The 23,783-nt window shown below is 47.5% G+C and overlaps 1 protein-coding gene across 5 annotated transcripts in view; it reads right to left on the reverse strand.

Annotated features, from left to right (window-relative positions):
• Positions 1-23,783, reverse strand: part of SNTG2 (syntrophin gamma 2) — a 198,877-nt gene that overhangs the window by 39,234 nt on the left and 135,860 nt on the right. For all 5 annotated transcript variants that reach the window (XM_060309458.1, XM_060309456.1, XM_060309457.1 and 2 more), the window contains 3 exons: positions 10,108-10,237; positions 8,485-8,523; positions 324-440 (listed from right to left, as the gene is read on the reverse strand). In XM_060309458.1, coding sequence (XP_060165441.1) covers positions 324-440; positions 8,485-8,523; positions 10,108-10,237 — 286 coding nt within the window. The remainder of the gene's footprint in view (positions 1-323; positions 441-8,484; positions 8,524-10,107; positions 10,238-23,783) is intronic.

Consider the following 23,783-nt stretch of genomic DNA (forward strand, 5'->3'; position numbering starts at 1 on the left):
GCTATATACGTGATGCTCTAAGACATCTAAGCCTTTACATCCCCACGTCCCAGCCAGCTATTTTAAGCAGGAAAACACTCTAACGTCTTAACGGCTGTTCGATGGAAGGAAAACCATGGACTGGTGGATTTACGGATTTAGAGTAAGAAAAGCCAGCGGGTCCACACAGGAGCCCTCTCCATCTGCGTACGTAGGGGCGGAGGAGGACGGCCAGCTGGTCGTGCACCCTCTCTGGCCTCTTCCAAGCGCTAGATCAGATCCTTGCTTCTCTTACAAGAATGGTCTCCTCGGCATCCCTCCCAGAACCCCGGAGGCCTGCTTACCGGAGGAGAGGTGAAGACGTAGAAGGACGAGCCCTTCAGGGCCAGGAACTTGGATCTGAAGGTTTGAGAGGAGCTGGCCCCTCCCAGTCTCTCGCTGACCCACCCCACGTGGACGACCTGCGGAGCAAAACCTTCAGAATTAGCAACCAGGCCTTAGGAGAAGCACAGGGCCACCGGGGCGGAGAGAGCAAGCAACACACCACGGGCCGCAGACAGGGACGGGGGAGCCCTCAGCCACGTCCAACCTCCGATCAAGTGGACGCCACAAAGATGTGTAATATCTGGGGTCAAACGTCCAGGCTTCTGCACTGGGCCGGGCTCGAAATTCGAGCTTCTTAGTTCTCTTAGTTTGGGCCAATGCTGGCCGTCTCAGCTGCCTCACACTTGTGCCTCCCATATGTAGATTTTTACAACCACAGTATTTTAATTACATCCTATCAGGGGTTAGTATTTGTAATCTGTCTATGAGGTTGCAAAAGCAACTATTGTATTTTCCATTTTTGTAGTAAATATATCGTTAATACACGTGGGAGAAATGATTGTTTCTTTACAGTTCAACTTCCTAACAACAGTGAAAATAACACAACAATATTAGATTCCCACAACTGGCACTGACTATCTAGTGACACAAAATGCAAACTACAACATATCAGAATATGTTTAAAAAGTTAACAGAAATAGTAATACAATTTAAAAATTGAGTGCATGAATTTAAACTAGTACTAAGGTAAAATCCCTGTGTTGTCTCAGCTAAAACTGTAATGTGACACGTACTTTGCTCATTTAAACAAACTCAGTAGTAAACTATCGTAGACAGGCCGAGGGCTTTAGGGGATGAACATCCTCTGCGCTGTCTGAAGGGGCTGCCCTCCAGGTCTGGGGACCGCAGCCCTCGGGAAGCGCCCTCACTGCAGCCGCGTGAAGTGACTCGAGCCGCGGGGGCTCAAGGTAGGTCATTTCCTTTCCATTTTTACTTGCTAAATCACTGACAGCTTTCACTCAGGCCTGGTGAAAGACTTCCCTGGTCAAGATGCCAGGTAAAATTTTACAAAAATCCTATTTTCACAGTGTTCCTGGTGACGGAAAAGAGAAAACTAAAGAGCATCATTCTACGGAGAGTGGTAGCCACAGCTAACCAGTCCAGGTGTTGAGCAGAAGTTGTCTAGCGCATCAGTGCCCTAGATACAGAGCTTCGGAAGGTAACCCAAATATTCCACTGGCTCATGGACTTGTCTGTTCCCTCTCGGTTTAGCTACTGTCTGGTGAAGGCTTAGGGTCACATCAATGTGATACAGTTTTAATGTTATAACAGAGAGTTTTATTAGCAGTATACAAGACAACCTTATTTCATGTGTCCTTGGACTCATTTAATGTTTCTGGGTCCGTTTTCTCGTCATAAAATGGGACTAGGATTCCCTCACATGGTAATTTCGAGAATTTAACGCTGTACCACAGAAAACTCCCTCCCAAAGTACTAGCAGGCAGGAGGCAAGTAACACACTGCTCGGATGGAATCAGAACTCTGCGGAAACAACACAAATAGGACTGAGTGCTTGAATATCTCGTGGATTTGAAACTGATTACACATGTTACTTAAAAATGTCTGATTGACTTTTCTCCTTTTTGTCCGGTAGGATCACACAGATACACTTTTGTTCATTATAACAGTAGCATTAATACTGCTGTAAACCACAAGATGTGCTCAATTTCCATGATTAAAACAAGCTTCATTTTAATCGGGTTATTTGTTTTCTTGCTGCTGAGTCTTAAGAGTTCTCTGCATATTTGGGGGAAACATTTCATTTTCTCTAGCTAGTTCAGCAGCTCCTTGATGTTCTACAATTAACACAAAGTCAATGGGTGGTTCGAATTCCACACTCACCACTGCACGAGCACAGTGATTTGTATATTTATAGAAGACAGGATCCATTTTAAGCACGGTTACTAAAAACAATGAATTGCAACTGGATTGAGTTTTACACAGTGAGAAACAGGGATTTGTTCAGCGATCAGCCTCTGTTCCATGCAGACGGGACGTGTGGCATGAAGAGGCCGTCCTAGTTACCTTAAGTTGGTACAAGACCACCTTGCTGAGCATCACCCAGGGGCAGTGGGCGTTTGGTAACGTTTTACAAACCAGCCATCACTGTAGGTCTCAAACGGCATGGTTAGCAGCATGGGTATATTTTTTTCTTAGTGCATTTGTCAGCGCTCATGAGACATCCTGTGGTTCTGGACAATATTCACCCCGTTATCCTATTTCTGAGAGGGCTGCCTTCTCAGTAGTGGGGTGGGGACCACAGGTGACACTCAGTGAAAGCAGCTCTGGGGGCAGGAGCTCTGGACGTCAGGCTACACCAGGCCCGTCAAGGGCTCTGCGTTTCACGTCCTTATCTTCAGAAGTGGACGGATGCCGCTGCACACGCCTGTTCTGAGGCAGATGCAGCCGTTTGCACGGCGATACTCAGCATCACATGATGTCAGATCCTCTCGGCATCTCTAAGCAGGATCAGGGCTGTCTTTTCTGGGGCTCTCACGCTGCTTCCCTCTGGGTCTGCGTTAGACCACATGCTCTCTGAGGATGAGACCTGTGTCTTTACCTGTATCTACTCCACACCTGCAGGATTGGCAGGGAGGGCTCGTCCCCTAAAATTTCTTGAAAGAACCCATGTGTGGCTCTTCGTCTATCACTACCTGTGACTTTATGGGAAGTTAAATAATCACAGCAGGGAGGACCTGCGTATTGTATCCATCAGGTCGGCGGACTGGAAGCCTTTTGTTTGACTGATTACCCTCAAAGTGTGGAACCAGCATTTCTAGAAAGCACAGGAAATTGTTTAAATTCTAAATTATTGCACATTTTTAAGTCAGCCGCAAGCTCAACTATCTGCTTTGATACTATATTTATTACCAGGAATCTTACCAAGATGCTTTCAAACTACTAAGCTAGTGAGGGCTGGTGGGAACAGATCGCCACCCGGATGAGGAACTAAGTAATGGGAAGAAAACAGCCCCAGCGGGCCTCTAGCAGTGCGGCGGGAGGGTCCCGAAAACCTGTAAACACGTTCTTCTCTCCGCCAAGAACTCCGAAGAGACCAAGCTTCAGCTTTGGGTCTCAAAGGGGGCTGTAGGGAGGACAAACTCTGCTGGGTTTTCCTTTATTTTTAAATCATATATTCAAATGCTGACAAGTCTCCCACGGTCCTCTTTCTCTTCATGACATACTTAGTCACAGACTGCAGCGTAGATTCCACAAGGGATGAATGATGTGCTGGAACCTGATACACAGGAGCTTAATTTAAGACAGGGTTGTAATGTGCAGACAGGGAAATGTAGATAGATGAGAGATAGATAGTTAGATAGATGAGAGATAGCTAATGATATAGATAGATGAGAGATAGCTAACGATAAGATATATAGATGACAGATAGATAGATGATAGATAGATATAGTTAGATAGATGAGAGATAGCTAATGATAAGATATATAGATGATAGATAGATAGATGATAGATGATAGATAGATAGATAGATAGATGAGAGATAGATAGTTAGATAGATGAGAGATAGCTAGATAGATAGATGAGAGATAGCTAATGATAAGATATATAGATGATAGATAGATAGATGATAGATGATAGATAGATAGATAGATAGATGAGAGATAGATAGTTAGATAGATGAGAGATAGCTAATGATATAGATAGATGAGAGATAGCTAACGATAAGATATATAGATGATAGATAGATAGATGATAGATAGATATAGATAGATAGATGAGAGATAGCTAATGATTAGATATATAGATGACAGATATATAGATGATAGATAGATATAGGTAGATAGATAGATGATAGGTAGCTAGCTAGCTAGATGACAGATTATAGATAGATGATAGATAGATGATAGATATAGATAGATAGATGATAAGTAGATGATATAGATAGATAGATAGATGATAGGTAGCTAATGATAAGATATATAGATGATAGATAGATATAGATAGATAGATGATAGGTAGCTAGCTAGCTAGCTAGATGACAGATAGGTAGGTAGATAGATAGATGATAGGTAGAGAGGTAGATAGATATGACAGACGGATGGGTAGATTAGATTCCCATTATAGACTGGTCGAGGGTGAGTAGAAAGCTGGAAGGGTAACTTCTAGGCTGACATGGAGAAGCTGGGATTCTTTTTCTAGCACAGCAGCAGCCAGCGTTCCTCTGTGCGGACAATTTGTCAAGGGAGAGATTTTCCATCTGATTCTCACTCAGCTGAGCGTTGCCCTGTTTCTCTGGAGACACAGACACTGGTTGTGGAGCCCCCCCCACCCCTCGGTCCTGCCGTCTTCCTCCTCCAGGGCTGGGGCAGTGTCTTATTCTGCTGCTTCTCCTTCCCACACCTGGTTAATCCAGTGCTGGGCACAGCATCCAACAGGAGTTACCTACCGAACTAGGAACTCCTTTTCTGGCCAAGATGGAAACATACAGATTGTTAATAACCTGAAACATCTATAAAGCGATGTGAAGTTAATGAAATTCCGTATGTAATTTAAGTCTGCCTATATTAATTAGCAAAGAAATAAGTTACTGCTTACCTATTACTGGAAACATTGGCTGCTTTAGGAAGCTTTTTTAGGTGTATGCAGTTCATAAATAATTTCAAGGGAAGCTAATTTTAAATTTCACATTATGAATTTTCTATGGCTTATTACATAATCCAAGAAATGTATATTATAATTTTATGAACACCTACTTGTCCATCAGATAATAATTGTACAACTGCTCTGTTCCTTTTCACAGAAAAAGCTAGAATAACTTGAATTATTTAAGCCTCTTTTGGATTTGGTGATTAAGGTACCCATATTTCCTTTAATTCAGGTTTTCGGGAAGAAATTTATTTTGGAAAATAGATTCTTGCTGTTTTCGCAGGGTGAACACATGTCCTGGTTTTCCTGGGATGATTCTAAAGTTACTCCTGTTGTCTTAGTGTTACTTTTAGGTCAGTCTCCATCCCAGAAAGAAGTGTCCCAGTTTGGATGACAAATTACACAGTCATTTTACTTATCAGATATAAGAGTCTAAAAATCTATACTTATGCCTTTTGTATTATCCTTCTAATTCTGTTTTCTTTGGTTTTTGTCAATTTCAGTGGTTGTCAATATCTTTATTTTTTTCTTATTTATCCAATATTATTTTTTGCTACATACCAAAATCAATAATTAATTGTTCAAAATGAGAAAAAAATCCTTCCTTTTTCAATAGGGCCCAACACCATAAATCTAAACTCCTATAATGCATACAAAATGTTTAGTTTTTGGAGAAAACGTGAAAGCATCCTCTACTGAAATCTCGGCAAATTGGGGCAGGGGTTAGTTCTTTTACAACCTCGCATAGTGAGGCCTGTCTCTGATGTTTCTTTCCAGATAAACAAATTCAAGCCTTTAAGTAAATTCAAAGTTATATAGAAATTTTAAAGTTAAAAAACGACTTTAGATTACCCTTTGCAACTTTCTTCTCTTATAGATTAAGAAACTAGGGCTCAGGTGTTAATGTGTTCCAACTGCACCACCAGAGAAGGGATTAGGTGGGATTAGAATCCAGGTTTGATTCACCTAAGGCCACCAAGACTGATATCACACAAACGTGGCTTCGTATATGACAAACTTTCACTAACATAAAACCAAAGCGAAATCACTCCACTGCCTTTGAACCATGATTCATTCCATGTCCTTTGTGTTGGGAGTTTTGCTCCTCAGATAGTTTTAACTTCCCCTGAACCTTCTTGATTGTCTCTTGTGAGTCAGTGGGAAAGAGGAGTTAAATTTCTAAACAAAACAGAACACGCTTCGGTTTCCAGACTGGGGCCCTTCCCAGACGGCCTGGCGGTCAGGTACAGCCGCAGAAACGCAGAGTGCGCGCCAAATGCGTCAAGTTCAGGTCCTGGGAGAGCTGCTCAGGCCTCAGGGCAATGGGCATTCACGTGTGCCCGCACGTAACTGTCCCCAAACCACTGACCATGCATGACGTGTTTGGGAAGTCGGGGACGGGACGCCTCCCCTCTGTGACAGGACATGGAGAAACTGAAGGAAGGGCTCCACCTGCAGGGCACTCTCTCCTGTGCTCCTGAAGCGGAGCAGGGCCCGTGGGGCTCCGGGGGCCTGGAAGCCTTTCTGTGCTCCCCGTTTCCTGTTTGTAGGAAATAGGCAGCATTCAGCCTCCAAGACCCTCCCCGCGTTCCAAAGGGCAGGTTCAAACAGTTGCTAATCAGGGAAGGGAGGGGATGCAGAGACACGGGAGGAGCCCTCAGGAAACAATAGTGCAGGCTTGGGGCAGGGCCCTGGTTCCCCTCAAGGGATACACATAACAATGTCTTTGAGTTCTTCTGCAGAACTAAAACCCCCAACAAATGGAAGACGTTAGTACTCTTCATTCCACAGAGAAGGTCACAGTTCCGGAACCTTGAGAACCACAGGAGCCCATCCCAGACCGCCTGACGCCGAATGATCTCTGGGTTGAAGGAATGCAAGCCCTGCAGGCACCCTGATACTTTCCAGCAGCCCTGCCTCCTGACCATAAGACTCCGCACTACCGCCTCCAGGCCAGGACACACTGTTTTGAGGGCATTAGCCCGCTGTGGCCCGCTTTGCCAGGCGAAGCAATAAAGCTCTTCTTTCCTACTTTACCCAAACTCTGTCTCTGAGATTCAATTCGGTGCCCGTGTACATAGGCCGACTTTTGGTAGCAGTCTTGGAAGAGCCTCTGATTCACGGCAAAAAGGACCCCCCGGGACACTTCGCTAGTTTTGCTTGTGCCACAGAAATCCAATTTCAAATGGCAAATTATTCTCGGAGACAAAAACACCAATTGGTCTATTGTCCCAGCAGCTTTGGTAAATAAATCCAGAGAAGACAGGCTTTAAGTGTGAACTACGGGGAGGTGTGTCCTCAGGGGAAAAGTCCAAGAGAAACTTCTGTCTCAGAAACACTAAGCCCAGCAGAAAAGCTGTATTTTAGGCGTAAGAATATGAAATGAGTCCTACAGTAATCTGAAGACACTTATGGGACCATTACTCATTAAATAGCTACCCACCCTCATTTAGCTATGTAAACAAAAATAGCTGTTCATGAATTTAGGAAAACATTACAACAAATAAAAGTTAGAAGAACCTTTCTTAGTGTTTCTTATCTAATTTAGAAATGTTGACTAGAGGAGTTTAACTTAAAACATGGTCCCAATTTCCTATCTTTTTCAGGAAACATTTGATTGGCAGGTACTTACTCTCCTGAATGCCTTCCATTTTAACGTAAATGTTATCACTCAGCTCTGTGTAAAGGGCGTCTCTGAGTGCTATTTAAAGCAAACTGAACACATTCCTTTAGTCTGCTTAACTCGAGCCTACAAGGTCTACTGCCTCAGACCTATACGAAAGACACAACCAGAAAGCTAAGAAGCTATACATCTTAAAAAGTTCACACTTACAGCTTGAACTATGACTTTATCAAAAAGGAAACAGAAAAATAATGTAGTGACTTCCAAGTGTATTTACCTGATACACAGCTAAGCACTTACAGACCTAGTACATGAGCAGTCCTTGAATTAGAAAACCAGGCGTATTACAGGTTGGCCTCTGCTCTCGGAACGAACGAGCCGAGGCTCCTGAAGGCGCAGGGCTACCACCCCCAGAACACGCGGCCTCCAGGTGGACAAGGGCCGGCGCGGGCACAGGGGTGGGGTGCTTCCTTCCCACCCGCGACAGTAGCTCCCAGTCAAAGCCTCCCAGAGTGAAACCTCCTGAACGAGGACGTGAGCTAAGAAAATCACAGGATGCTGAAGACTCCCGATTACACGGGTGAGTCTCAGCTGTCAAACCTCTAAGCTTCAACAGTCACATCTAGGTTGTCATTTCACCACGATTCCTTAGCAAATGTACGTGCCGGTAGATCACTGAGAACACGGCACACTCAGGTCAGAACGATTCCTCCTGCGCTATTTCCAGGACAAACGAGTAGCTTCCTGGAGTTAACACTGAGGGTGAGGATGGACTTCAGTCCGATGTGTGCTAATGCTTTCCTGTCAAAACTTCCAAACCAAATCTCAAAAACAGAAGGAGGCTGCCTTCGGGGACATCGTATAATCAACACAAAACCCACGAATCCTACCTGGTCACAAGGAGAGCGGCACTGATTTGCCATCTTCATCTGTAGAGAGAGGGAAGCGAGGAGTCAGTATGACCATGTATTGATGTCATAATTTTTCAACCTAACTGGCAACTGGATTTAATTAGCTGCATGAAGTGTCCCTGCATGAAACGTTTCCTTTATGAGGTATTTCTTACCTGAAAACCAAACCAGAGCATGTACAGATGTCTGGCAACGACTCTCATAACAGAAAACCCAAGACTAGCGTTTGGACGCTACTGTTTCAAGCATCAGCTCTTTACTAAGTGAAGCCCTGGGGCAGCGGATGCTTAAATGTCCACGTCTGAAATAATTGGGGAAAATGATTTCTGTACTACATGGTCTTAGGTAATTACAGTTTTCACAGTTCACATTTGATTCTCCCAGCAATCCTGCAAAATTTAACCAGTGAGGACACGAAGGTCCAGAGTAATAACGAGGCCAAGCTACCCAGTTGGAAAGTGGCTTTGAATCCCCAGTCCCAGCTCGGAGGTGTCTGCGTCTCCTTCCCTCTGCTCTGCCCAGTAGCTGCGATGTGTGAGGTCCATCTAGGACCACGCATTTCTGCCAATAACAAGCTACCACCACCTGGGTTTTTCTTTTCCTTTTATCCGTCCAGATACCTTTGGAATTCAAAATGTCAAGTTGGAAAACTGAGGTCTTAGAGAGGGTCCAGTACCTCCTATGTAGCTGAGAGCCTCTGAGGGCTTCGGAATAGAAATCTCACATTGCTGCTTCCCTGATATTTCGAAGTGCTCAGGCGAGCTCTGGTTAGTAGTCTCCAGGAGTGAGGCAGGTGTGAGACTACGCCGTGTGCATCCAGACCCCCGGGGTCCTCCTGCCACCAGCTGCCCTGGGCCACAGCAGGCCCTGGGGTGCAAATGTGGACAACGGGGCAAGTCACCTGCAGGGGCTGAGAACAAGGAAACGGGTCCACGGCCTCCTCGGGCCAAGGGCTGGTCCTTGCACGAGCCTCCCGCAGCTGTGGCCATCAACTTACTGCCGCGATACAGCGGCTGCTTTAGGGAACTGAGTACTTTATTCATGTTTTACTCTCACCCCATCTAGTTTTATTGTTTCATTTTGAAGTTTCATATTGACCTTGATCATCAAACAGATCACTCAAAGAGACAGAGCGTTCTTCTTTCCTGAGTGCCTGCGGTGATCCACTGAGAAGGGATGTTTGTGGTGGAGGTGCCTCTTTATAAGTTTCCTTAATGTTCTGGAGAATTACGTATTTAACCCAATTGGGTTCCCCAAATAAAAACGTCACGTTACATCAATGCATTTGGATAGCCTATATATAAAATTACATGCACACAAATACTTCTGTGTAGGTGCGTGGAAAGGAAGAGGGAGAGACAGAACCAGCCGGGAGGTGTCCAGAGGTTTGATTCAGTCTACACTCTTATACCAGGAAACTTTTAGACGACTTAATCTTTAACTTTTTTAGTCAAAGGTTTGTTATGTTGAAAAAAAAGTGCATGTTCTTCTGTTTAATGTTATTACCAACTGTTTCAGGATTCACCATAAGTAACAAAACATCATAATTCTTTTCGTGGATTAAAGAGCAAAAACAGGGACATGGAAAGTCTCCGTGCTCACTTTTTGCAGCGTCAGGTCGCTGATGTTGGCAGACACGGCCCTCAGCCAGGCGGTGCTCTCCTGCGCAGTGTAAAACCAAAGCCTTCCCGAGCTCGCCCCATCCAGGGCCTGCACCTCAAATGCACTGGACCTGCAGGAGGAGGACAGGAGATGCTGGAAGGAGGGCCCTGGGATCCGATGCCCCAGGACCGGGAGAAGGCGGCGCCCACTCAGCCCTGCTCAGCACCAACCTGCAGTCACCGCGGGAAACACAGCTCACAGCCCTGGGCACAGCCTAACCCATCTCCGTATCTTAGGTAGGTTTACTGAAATTCAGTTCAAAACGCTGAAATCCCTATTTCTAATTTAATAAACACATGAAAGGCAGCTCCTGTAGGAAATACACTTGCTCTTAGAGCAGGGCTGGAGTTACTGTTTTGTGGGGTCCTTAGCAGTGATTCTTTCGGAGACCACTTATCATGGTCTGAAGGCTCTTGACCCCGTGACGATGGAGCAGGTCAAACACCACCATTCCTCAGCGTCGATGGTGTTTTAGGACCACACGTATACGTCTGATTTACAACAGAGCTTTTGAAGAAGTTGGTTCTCCTTTATTTTTAACCATGAGAATCAGCCTGCCACAAACCCACCCATGGCAAATCATTCATAACGGTGACATCACTGTCTCTAATTCAGTAGTTCTCCCCTATCATGCAAGCCTTTTTTTTCCAGAGATAATTTCCATATAACTATTGCTATAGACTGATGTGTGTATTCCCCAAAACCTACATGTTAAAGCCCTAGTCCCCAGTGTGGGTATATTTGGAGATGGGACCCCTAAGGAGAGAAGCTTAGGTGAGGTCAGAAGGGCGGGCCTGATCCAACAGGACTGGGGGCCCTAGAAGAAGAGGGCCCAGAACTCCGTTCCATATGAGGACACAGTGAGAAGACAGCCGTCAGCGAGCCAGGAGGACAGTGCTCACCAGACACAACCCTCTGGAACTTTGATCTTGGACTTCCAGCCTCCAGAACTGTGAGAAAATAAATTACTGTTGTTCGAGCACCATCCCCTCCCCGCCCAACCCCCGCCGTCTGGTGTTTTGCTAAGGCAGCCTGAACTGACGGACACAACCCTTACAACAAAAGAATGTCACTTACACGTCTGTTCGTTTTCTCTTAAGAAAAATGCACACTAACCCTTGCAGCTTATATCTCCACGGCCTTAAGAAGACAACTGAAAGGCTAAAAATGACAAAACAAACTTTTTTTAAACAAGGTTGGCACTAAATTATGTTTTAATAGTCTTTCAGATGTGGGTTCAATCATGGTTTCATACGGGAAAGGATACAAGGGCGGGAGAAGGAAGTAGAGACATTATAAACCAGCCCTGCACGTTCTTGGGCCAAATCTACCAACCGGAGTTTCTCTGATTAAACAATCCGTCTGTCTTTTTTATAAGTAGATATCCCTGACTACGTACCATTCCCACCCTAATCAGCACTGCTTGAATCAGAACATAAGGTTCATTTACAGACAAGTGTGTTATTGTCCCTGCACCCCGCACCCACCCGGGCTCAGAAGTTTTACCTGGCGAGGGGGTGAGGGACAGGCAACAAAACCTACAGCTCCTGGTCAATTTCCACAGGAAGTGACTTCATTTGCAGTAGAATGTGGAGAAGTTCAAGGTCACGGGCACTTCAAAAACAGGAGCAGTTTCGGTGAAAGGCAATTAGAAAGAGTTTCATAAATGAAATGAATACAGGCTGAACTGCTGGCCGGCTAATTCTCAGGAGAAAACCGGAGACTAAAACAGCTGGAAGGAGCTCTCCTGTGGTCAGAACAAATCTCAGACACCGACCCCAGGAACTAGTTCTTCAAAGGAACCCAGATTTGACTGGAATATTCTGCCGATCCATTATACCACAAAGCTTTGCTGAAAATGATAGACCAATCCGCTGGAAATGAGTGAAGTTGAACAGCCGGGTGTGGTCACAGGAAGAAACCAACCTCGGGCTTAACAGGACTGCGGGGAGAGCGGTGCCCAGACTTCACTAAAATGATCCAGCCGGTCACTAAACAATAAACAACAAACCGCAGGTAGGGGTGTGGCGTGAGGACCTGCACCCGGAGCTGCTGGAGACAGGACAGTGCGCCGCGCCGCCTGGGGAAAAGCAGGCACGGAAGGTGTCTGCGAGGTGACCAGACGTCACATCAGGCAGAAAGACTTCAAAACAGTCATTGTAAACACGTCCAAGAAACTAGAGGAAAGCTTGCTTAAAGAAGTAAAGGTACAATGACAACGTCACTTCAAATACAGAATGTTAGTAACGAGACAGTAGCTACAAAAGCAAGCAAATGAGTGTATTAGGGTGAACAAGTATAATAACGGAAAAAAATTTTACTAGAGAGCTTGACAGGAGGTTTCAGCTGACAAAGAATTAGCAAACTTGAAGACAGATCAATAGAGTTTATGCAATCCAAGTAAGAGACAGAAGAAGGAGTGAAGAGAAACTGTCAGAACCTCTGACACTCAAACTAGAAAATGAAGAAAAGGTCTCCTGTTACTGCACGGAGGTTCCCCAAATGTTGCCGTATCTATTTGGTTTATAGTGTTGTTCAAGTCTTCTGTTTTCTTCCTGATGTTCTGCCTGGTTTTTCCATACACTATTAAAACTGGTGTATTGAAGCCTCTGACTATTACTGTTGAATTGTTTGTTTTGCCTTTCAGTACTGTTAGTTATAGTTTCATGTATTTTGGTGTTCTGTTTTTAGGTGCATATATATTTATAATTGTTATATCTTCCTGATGGATTAAACATTCATCTTTTTAAAATGTCCCTCTTTATTGCTAATAACATTTTCAGTTTTAAATTCTATTTTCTATGATATTAGTAAAGCTACTGCATCCTTGTGTTTGCTGTTTGTATATTTTTTCCCATCTTTTATTTTCAATCTATTCGTTTCTCTGAATCTAAAGTGTGTCTCTTGAAGACAGAATACAGTCGGATCTTGTTTTTTCTACTCAGTCTGAAAATCTTCACCTTCTAACTGGATTATTCAATCGTGCAAATGTAATTTTATTATTGGTATAGTTAGATTTATGTCTGCCAATTTACTTTTCATTTTCTACGTGTCTCAAATCTGTTCTGTTCCTCTTTCCCTGCTTTCTTTTATAGTATGTGAATATCTTCTAATTAAGCATTTACATTTCTTTAATGATTTTAAATATATATGTGTACATACATACAAATAAAGATCAAAACATAAAGCAAGCAGAAGGAAGAAAATAATGAAGATTAGAGCTGGACTTAATGAAGCAGAGAGAGAAAAACAACAGAGAAAATCAATGTAACCAAAATCTGGTTCTTTAAAAAGAACAGCAAAATGGACAAAGTTTTAGCTATATTGACCAAGAAAAAAGAAAGAAGAATCAAAATACTAGAATAACAGGTGAAAGTGGAGATATTACCATCAATATTACAGAAGCAAAAAGGATTATAAAGGAATCCTTGAACAATTGTATACCAATAAATGAGATAAATTAGATGAAATCCTAGAAAATACAAACTACCAAAGTTGATTCAGGGAGAAATCTGAATAGACAATATTACAAGTTTAGAAATTGAATTTTTAACCAAAAAACTAACCACATAGAAAAGCTGAGGCCCAGATGGCTTTACCACTGAGTTCTACTAAACATTCAGAGAAGAATTAATAACGATTAGTCACAAACTGTCCCCAAAATAGAATAGAACATTTCCCAAATTAGTTTATGAGGCCAATACAACCTTAATACCCAAACCACAAGTCATCACAAGAAAACTACAGACCAATATCTGTTTTGAATATGGATGCAAATATCCTCCGTGAAATACTAGGAAACTCCATCCAGGAATATCTATTGAGAATTATATACCACCATCAATGGGAGTTACCCCAGGAATTCAGTCAGTTTGACATCTGGAAGTGTTATACATCATAGCAACAGAATAAAAAAAAAATCACACAATCATCTCAACAGATGCAGAAAAAGCACTTGACAAAATCCAAAATGCTTTCATGCTAGAAAACACTCAACAAACCACGACTAAAGGGGAGTGTTCTCAGTCTGATATAGAGCTTCTACAGAAGCCCATGTGGGGGTGTAGACAGTCGGCTCTCTGAGGAACATGGGTGAGATTTGAATCCATCATGTTCGTGCTTCAGCTGTGTGAGACAAGCTAGACGCCTAACCTTTAAAAGATCCTTGTCTACACAACGGGTCTTGAAATGCCAATTATACCACAAATGGAAATATTGGGAGAAACAAGTGGGGTAACGTAAATATGGTTATACCAAACCCACAGATCCTATACAGACATTGCTACCAGTGAGGTTATCTGTCAAGCAAAGCAATACAAATTAAACATCGTATGAGCAGAAACGGCGAAAGTGTTGGCATGAAAGCTGATGATAGATGCCAACGCACCAACATAGTATGAAAACAAATTCGCACTTTGGCTTATTGTACAAAAGTCGTATTAATTAGAGGCAATGACACAAACTCTGTGCGCGTATGCCCGAACGATGGATGGACATTCATGTCTCCTGATTGACTCTGAGGTTTTATTTTCTCAGCTTTTCACTTGTGCGGTGTTCAGGCTCCCCTACAACGTCCCTCCCCCGTCCACAGGCGGATCCTGTCTCATGGTTCTACGGTCATGGCATCTGCTCAGGATTCTCAGGACTTTAATCCCATGGTCAAGGTCACAGTCAGAACTAGAAATCCCAGAGTACTCGGGACTCAGCGTGCTCTGAGGTCACATGTCAGCTTTGAAAACTCAGCAGTAAAACCTACACCCAGAGAAGGTAGAGTATTTGGCGTGTGTGTTTCCCGGGTAGAAACGAAGCCAAGCCCCAGACACCACTGTCAAGGGCCAGGGAAGGAATGACCCTGCCCGTGCCTTTGGAAAGCCTACCTGCTTCCAGGATTCCTTCGAGACCTGAGAGGATTTTTGATTTTCGAAGAGAAAACTGGTGAGACGGTTTCATACTGTGGGAAATGAGTCGATTCACAGTTTCTGGCTAAGCAAAAGAAATCTATTCCAATAAGGCTCAAAGTACGTGTATCTTAACCTATTAGAAGATTGAGGAACTGAAAGTTCAATGTTGAGTCTGCACTGCCTTTGGAGGAGGAGGGGTCTGCATCTTCTCTTCCTACCCCTTCACCCCCCCCACTTCTCCTCAGATGACAGCTCCCCCCAGCATCCTGCTGCTCCCCTCCCGCCCCCGCAGACGCCAGCTCCCCAGCCCTGCCCAGACCCTCCCACAGTCCCTCCTGAGACACTCTGCATCAGTACCTTTACCAGGCCAGCCGCTGGAGGCTGCTGGTGACCTCACAGCTCATCTCAGTTATGTTACAGGCCTAACGCTGGACATCTGTCTGCATCCCACGTCTGCCTCCTATGGCAACAGACGATCTTCCCACACCGACCTCAGCTGTGCCGTGGAATCCCAGCATGACCCAAATCGGGCTCTAAGTACTGAGCGTTCTTAACCGCCCCTCAAAGCTTCAACATTGCAGAAAAAGAACTCAAAGTTTATAAATCATCTTTTTAACACGTTGTGTGTTTTTTAAGGAACGAAAACACTCGAGCTTCCAAAATGACCCACGGAACCTCTTACCCACGAGTCATGGCTCACGGCCATCCAGGCCCCCAGGTTCCGGCCAATCCTGACCCTTTACACCTGGACAGCATCCAGGGAGGACTGATTGCACACAGCATCTCTGCTCTGGTGAACCTGAAGGCCCCCTGCTCTGGAAGCTGAAGGGTCGGTGTCTGTTTATTTTACTCACATCGAGAGTTACGAACATTCACTAGACAAAATGAGAGAAAAACGTGTATATTCCTCAGAATTTGAAAAAAATCTCCCAACTGCCATTCACATGTCACATTTCAAGCCTGCCTCTGTGGCATGCGTGTTATCTTTTCATGGAAGCCAGAGAAATATTTTCTTTCTGCTTCCCCACCATGCAGCAGCATCTCTAAGGGCTCCATGTTAAACAGTAACAAAGACCCAACTTCAATGCAGGCACCCTTCTCCCTGTGTCAGTTTGTTTATTAAAAAGTCACTATTCCTGGAAGATTCCGGGCACAACAAAAGTCCAGCAAGTCCAGGAAAGAAAGATAATTTCTCCTGCGTGCTGCCCCGAAGGCCAACTTGCCCTCCTCTGTCACCCCGATCACCATCCTGAGACCAGGTCCGAGTCCTCCGAGCCCCTCGCCCATCATGGAGCAGGGGCTTGAGAGGTGTGAGGGCGGAGGGTCCCATGTGGGCGGCGCCCGAGCCAGATGGCGGAGCCCCTCCCAGGGGTCCCACTGAAAGAAAGCGGAGGTAAAACCACCTCACCTAGGTCTCCCTGCTGGTCTGAGCTTATGCCTGTTTCCTGCCTGCATTTCCTGCTGGACGGGAAGCTTCCAGAGAGCATGGACTCCTGGGTTTGCTCATTGCACACCCTCAGCCTGCAACATCTCCGGCAGCGCTGCACGGAGCAGGCATGCTAGAATACCTGTCGCGTCAATAAGTGCTGGAGAACACGCAGCACGGTGGAAAAGGCTCCCACGCCCCATGCCCACTGCCCGCTGATAGAGAAACCACTGTCCTCCCAACCCGGCCAGGGGCGCGGCCTCCTCATGTGAAAGCAGGCACCTGAAGGACCGCTCGCTGGGCCGTGGGGACAGGTCGGCGAGGTAGGTGGAGTGACGGCGCTGCAGCCGGCACGCGCGCACATAAATATAAGAATATTATACATGTATTCAATGCACGGGGACGGGCAGCACAGAGAGCCCAGGCTCTGTGCTTGTCAGAGATGTTTGCAGAACCTGTGCAATCATCTTCCTTATATTCTTAAATTCTTCATGTTTGAACAATTAATCATGCATTTGAAAATTCCCCTTTCCATAATGATTGAAACCGCTTTGAACAAATTCAAAATACTGTAAGTCAAGAACAGAGAAATATCTTTACTGTCTATAAATATCAACACATTCTAACAGATTCGGAGGCGGCTAAGATCACTGGCACTGCTAAGTCTTGACGTTTTCTCTTTACAACCGTTTTGAATAATGGAACCTGCAGCTTTATCCTATGAATAAGGACATCAGACATAACAGACACTGCATCTCTCTCTGCATTTTCTTTGTCTTTCCCTCAGGATTTCTGTGTCCAGGAGGCATTAGTCAGCCCTCGAAGGCTTTCACTTCCATGAAGCAAACCTTTCAAATCCCTGGATACCTCCTTCAAAGTCGACGGGGGGCCATTCTAATGGGAGTGACCGCTGACCCAGCATAACATTACAGCAGGTGCCACGTGGAGCAAACACTACAACCAGTTCCTACTTCTTTGTCTGCTGATTTATCTACTAGGAAAATCTGAATTACTGGGTGAAAATACATGCACTTCCTGAAAGGCTGTAATCTGCACCGGGGAGTCTCTGAGTAACAATTCCTTCCTTGAAAAATGCACATTCTATCCGCACAGCCCTCCCGTTTCCCCGTGCTCATTAGCCTTTATTTCTACATTCAAATCCATACTTCTAACTACTTAACCCTTGTTGTTTTCATCTAAACGAAGAGCCTGTTAGACCCTGAAAGCAACTGAATCAACGGATGTTTGTGAAATGGGCAAGTTTGGTGTCAGGCAATGGATTCATTGGTTAATACTTTCTCACTTTTCAACCTTCAGTTTTATTTGCATAATAAATTGATTTTTAACATATTTTCTTATTTATTCCATAGGAAGCTAACTTAAGAACTTATCCAAAGAAATGGACACGGGGATGAACTTTCTGGGGGTAAATTAGATGTTTGACAAAATGTCTTAAAGGCCTTAAAACGTTTTAACCTTTTCATTCCATAATCTTACCGTACTACCTATTCTAATGAAATGATGGAATAACAATGTGAATAACAATGTATGCATAACGACATCAGAGCAGTCCCCAAAACATGTTTTAAAAGAAAAATAAGCCCCGGTCTCATTATAAAGGAATACTGGGTACGCACTATGCACACCGACAGGACAAAAGTCTCATTAAATCCCAATGTCCAGACACCCATCCACAGTGTTCTCTCTCCATAGAAAAGTCCAGACAAACACACGTTAAGGTGATAATGCAGCTTTATCTCGTGGTAGAATTTTAACGTATTAACATTTTCCCCACACATTTCTATTTCCCAAATTAGCCAGAAGTAATGTTTTTAGCTGTGAACCCTATGGATATATGTATAAATGTGTGAGTGTATATACATATGTGTATGCGCACACACACGCGCACACCCGTGTCCACACACACGTGCACGTGGCCCCCCTGCCAGCGACCCCTGCTCGTCACATCCGCGCGTGATCTGCGTCCTTCAGAGCTGCATCTCTCCTTCCCAAAGGCCCTTCTAACAACCTGCGTCCTCCAGGTCCGACGGTCCTTCCCACCCTTGCACTGTAACACCTCACAGCTTTTGGACATCTAAATTTTTCTTCCAACTTAATTGTTTGCTAGAATATCAACACTTGGATGACAGAAAGGAGGTTTCTTCCCCTCTGTAGCACGTGGCACTAAATGGTGGTTAAGGAATGTTTCCTGCACAAGCTCCATGGTGGAGATTCAGTCTTTCCAAGTTCTTAGGGGACATTTAGAGGGGCTCAGGTGGCCAACACCAGGAGGGTGAGTGGTTCTCCAGGCAGCAGTGCGGGACCCCGTCTTGGAACCCCGGAACTCGCCGGGTCTCCCACAGTCTGAACTGTAACATCAGGCCACCTCGTGGAAACTGCCAGCACCTCTTCTGTGCAGAAAAACCACACAGACCCTGCCTTCAGGACTCTGCAGAGTTCATTCCTTCAATACCTGAGGCTCTGTTTTAAACACGTTTGTTTAAGTCTGCTGGAACGGTTCCACGACTCCAGTAACATGACCATATCTTGCACTTCGAGTTTTCATCACTTAGATCTCTCTTCTGAGACAGAAACACTGCATCTCAAGGAGACACTGGAAACGCAAACTCTAACCCGAAGACCCAACACCAGTCTGGCGGCCGGGCTGAGTGCAGTGAAGGAACAAACCTCCATGCCAGGACATCACTCAGCCAGGACGGTGTTTTACCCCCTTGGACATGACTGGGAGCATCCTGCATCCTGGACACGCCCACTGAACTGCTCCACCAGGAAGCCCTGGGAGCATCCTGCAACCTGGACAATCCCGCTGGTAACTGCCCCACCAGGAAGCCCTGGGAGCGTCCTGCAACCTGGACAATCCCACTGGTAACTGCCCCACCAGGAAGCCCTGGGAGCGTCCTGCATCCTGGACACGCCCACTGGTAACTGCCCCACCAGGAAGCCCTGGGAGTGTCCTGCATCCTGGACACGTCCACTGGTAACTGCCCCACCAGGAAGCCCTGGGAGCATCCTGCAACCTGGACAATTCCACTGGTAACTGCCCCACCAGGAAGCCCTGGGAGCGTCCTGCATCCTGGACACGCCCACTGGTAACTGCCCCACCAGGAAGCCCTGGGAGCGTCCTGCATCCTGGACACGCCCACTGAACTGCTCCACCAGGAAGCCCTGGGAGCATCCTGCAACCTGGACAATCCCGCTGGTAACTGCCCCACCAGGAAGCCCTGGGAGCGTCCTGCAACCTGGACAATCCCACTGGTAACTGCCCCACCAGGAAGCCCTGGGAGCGTCCTGCATCCTGGACACGCCCACTGGTAACTGCCCCACCAGGAAGCCCTGGGAGTGTCCTGCATCCTGGACACGTCCACTGGTAACTGCCCCACCAGGAAGCCCTGGGAGCATCCTGCAACCTGGACAATTCCACTGGTAACTGCCCCACCAGGAAGCCCTGGGAGCGTCCTGCATCCTGGACACGCCCACTGGTAACTGCCCCACCAGGAAGCCCTGGGAGTGTCCTGCATCCTGGACACGCCCACTGGTAACTGCCCCACCAGGAAGCCCTGGGAGCGTCCTGCATCCTGGACACTCCCACTGAACTGCTCCACCAGGAAGCCCTGGGAGTGTCCTGCATCCTGGACAATCCCACTGGTAACTACCCCACCGGAAGCCCTGGGAGTGTCCTGCATCCTGGACACGCCCACTGGTAACTGCCCCACCAGGAAGCCCTGGGAGTGTCCTGCATCCTGGACACGCCCACTGGTAACTGCCCCACCAGGAAGCCCTGGGAGCGTCCTGCATCCTGGACATCCCACTGGTAACTACCCCACCAGGAAGCCCTGGGAACGTCCTGCATCCTGGACAATCCCACTGGTAACTGCCCCACCAGGAAGCCCTGGGAGCGTCCTGCATCCTGGACACGCCCACTGGTAACTGCCCCACCAGGAAGCCCTGGGAGCGTCCTGCATCCTTGACAATCCCACTGGTAACTGCCCCACCAGGAAGCCCTGGGAGCGCCAGTCCTGATTCTGGGGAAGGAGCCATGGTCTCGGGGTAACAGAGTGGGGGCCATGAGGAGAAGGGGGCTGCCGGCTGTCAGAAGAGGAGGGAAGCAGACTAACTGACAGATGGGGCAAGGCATGGGGTCAAGGGTCAAGAGTCAAGAGTCACATGCATGCCCAGGACCACCCGCCAGGTAGAGGCAGGAATGGAAATGCAGACGGAACTGGGTCAGTTTCTGAGAGTGTGACTTCAAAAGTAATTAGAAAGTTGGTCTAATTCATAAAAAGCAGGCTTCCCCTGTACACCCCCAAGCCTGGGGTCAGTACCTAAGGAGCAATGGGACATGTTCCTAGAGACAGCAGCCTGCCTGCTCCCTGTGCCCGGGGTAGTTTGATCCGGTAGAGCGAGGTCCCTGAGGCCCTCTCCTCTCAGCAGCAGGAAACTCTGTCACTTCAGCTCATTTGCTTTGTTGTGACGATAGGAATGCTGGTGAAATGAGGACAGAGACATGTGATCCCTCAGCAGCTGGTGGAGATGGAGGGTCTGAGAGAGGCGACAGCCAACCCTGGAGATGCTCTCAGGAATGCAGGGCACCCACAGGAGGCCCCTCGTCTATAGCGACGCCATTCTCCCACCTTAAAACGCCCTCCTATTTACTGTCATTTCAAACTTCTATACACAAAGGAAAGGAAAATCAATTTAACGTTCCAAGGGGAAGGCTTGCGATGACACCGACCCTACTCGGAGAAGAAGAAAAGGCCCGAACGTCCGAGGGCTGAGGCTCTGCGGCATCTCTCAGTAGCTGGGGCTCTGATCCCCTCACGGTCACCATGGATAATCCTCGGCGCTAAAATAAGAGGTGCTACTTTGAGAAACTGCCATTGGATGCACCGGGAAAGAGAGAGAGAAAACGTTCTCCGAGGCAGCGAATCCAGCAGAGACAAGGAGCATCTCCCAGGATAAGTCTCGATACCGCACGTGTGGGATGGCGGGCTGGGGACAAGTGTGAGACCCAGCGAAGAGACGCGGGAGCCCTGCCCCCTGCACCAAAGACGGCGACTCGGAGCTGCTCTGCGCCGGCTGCACCAGGAGGGGCCTGGCTGTGCGGGTCACCCAGCTCGAGTCCTAAGCAGCACAGACCAGGGAAGGTTACAGAACGGTCCTCGGCGGTCAAGTGGGCAGCGCTTCCCACGAGCCGCGGAGGGAGGGGCGCTGAGGCTTCCACGTGTCAGCAGCGGCCCCCCGGCAGTCCCCGGGCTCAGAGGGCCGGACAGCGACCTAGACGGTCACCACTCCCGCCGGGGACCGTCCAGACCCGCCGTGCCTTCCAGTCGTGGTGAGAAGCCACCGTCCCAGGGCAGCATGTCTACACCGGGGCGACTCACGTGGCCCGTGGTTTGGAGATGATCACAGAGGAGGCAGGCTGGCCTCCGGGGTTAAAGCCGGTGATCAAGGACCAGAAACGCACAGTGAAGTGAAACTTCTCTCCGCCGGCGTCCGGGGGTAGCGTCCTCTGTCCACACCCACAGCGGGACGGCCGCCCCGGCGGGCTCTCCTCCCCAGGCTGCCCTCCGCAGCGGCTGCAGCCTGGCTGGCACCCCAGCCACTGTCCCGTCATGACCCTGTTGCAAGGCCGGGCTTCCCCGCGACTCTGCGGACACGGCCGACCAGGCAGCTCCTGCCTCGGAGAAGCTGGCCCACCTCGTGCTCCCAGGCCGTCCACACCCCGTGTGCAGGGTGCGGCCAGAGCCTGGACGTTTGGGGGACATTCCTAGAAGGGCATCATTCCCTCTCAGTAAGCACACATGCCCTAACCTTCTCTCCGCACGATGGAAATTTCAGAAAAAATGAAAGATGCAGTGAGTTGAGAAAGACAGCAGCCTTGTTACTGAAAGTGGGGTCCGGCTGCTCGCTGCTCAAAAGCCAATAAAGAGGCCAGGAAAGTGGAAAGGAAAGTTTGCTTTATTTTGGGTGCTGGCAACCTGGGGGCAGGGTGGACTCCTGTCCAAAGGCCGACTTCCCCCCATTCCCCACTGACAATCAGGGGGCAAGAGCTTTTATAGACGGAGGGAGGGGCTCCCTGCAGAAACAGCACGGTCCGCTCTGATGGTCACCTTGAAATTGGTGCTGCCGTGCTCTGACCAGCATCATCTTGACTGTCTTAGGTACAGTTAATCTTCGGGTCCAGGGTCAGTGTGTTCCCATTCCCTGAGGCCAAGGCTCCGAATTGTGGCAGCTTATGTCATGGCTACATCCTGGTCATCGTGGAGTTCACTTCTTCCACCAGACACTGGCGGGGTTTCAGTGTCTACAAGACGGCTCCCAGGATACGGCTCAGAATATGATCTATAGCCCTTGAGGAGGGACTAAAGGTCCTTGACTCTGCTAATGACTAGACTCTTATTATTTTGTCCTGTTTGTTTTCCTTTGCTTCTGCATTTTTCACTTATCTGATTAAACTTATTCTTTGACTAAAGTTTTTCTAAGACAAAAGGCAGGTGGAGGACACGGGGGCTGGGGAAGGACCACAGGGTCGTGCTCCGTTCCAGCCTGACACCCGACAGCTCCCAGACTGGCTGTGGGATTCTTCTGCTGAACATAAACAGTTCCGAGCCCGCCCACAGCAGGCGAGGGCTCTCCCCGAACTCCAGGAACAAGACAGAAAAGGGCTCGAAATCCTGCCCGAGCAGACGGAAACACAAAGGATGTCCGGCCACCAAGACCCTCCCTCATCCCACCCTGACGATGGTGCTCCCCCAGGACAGGCCCGGCCCTGCTCCCAGACACCCCACCCTGCATCCTCCTGGATGTAGTCAAACTCAACGATGACCCCGGGGGCCCCCTCTCCGATCCCCCAGTGCAGAGCAGACCCTGAGCTCCTGACCCTGCTATGGTCCCCCCAGCACGAACCCCGCCCCACAGAAGCCCCTCCTCTTGTGGAGACGCCTACGGCCCTGGGATCCTGTCTCCCCTGCTCTGCTTGACCCCCGGCATCAAGAGAGCTGCACTTGGAGGATCTCCCAGCTACAGGAGAGCGGGTTTTGGCGCAAGTGTCTAAGCATGGAGCCGTCCTTTGCAAAGCAGATCAGAGTATTCAGCAGGACAGTTTTGACTTGTAGCATCACCTTTGAAAATGTGCTTCTCTGCAGGATGTCTCCAGTATGGCTGCTGTAGAACCCGTCTGGTCCCTTCCGTGCTCTTTACTCTGAAATAAGGGGACCTCCTCCAAAGCCACATGGGGTATTACTGTCAGTGAAAAGACGTCAGCCACT

Source organism: Globicephala melas, chromosome 12 (genome assembly GCF_963455315.2).
Source record: "Globicephala melas chromosome 12, mGloMel1.2, whole genome shotgun sequence".
Classification (NCBI taxonomy): Eukaryota; Metazoa; Chordata; class Mammalia; order Artiodactyla; family Delphinidae; genus Globicephala; species Globicephala melas.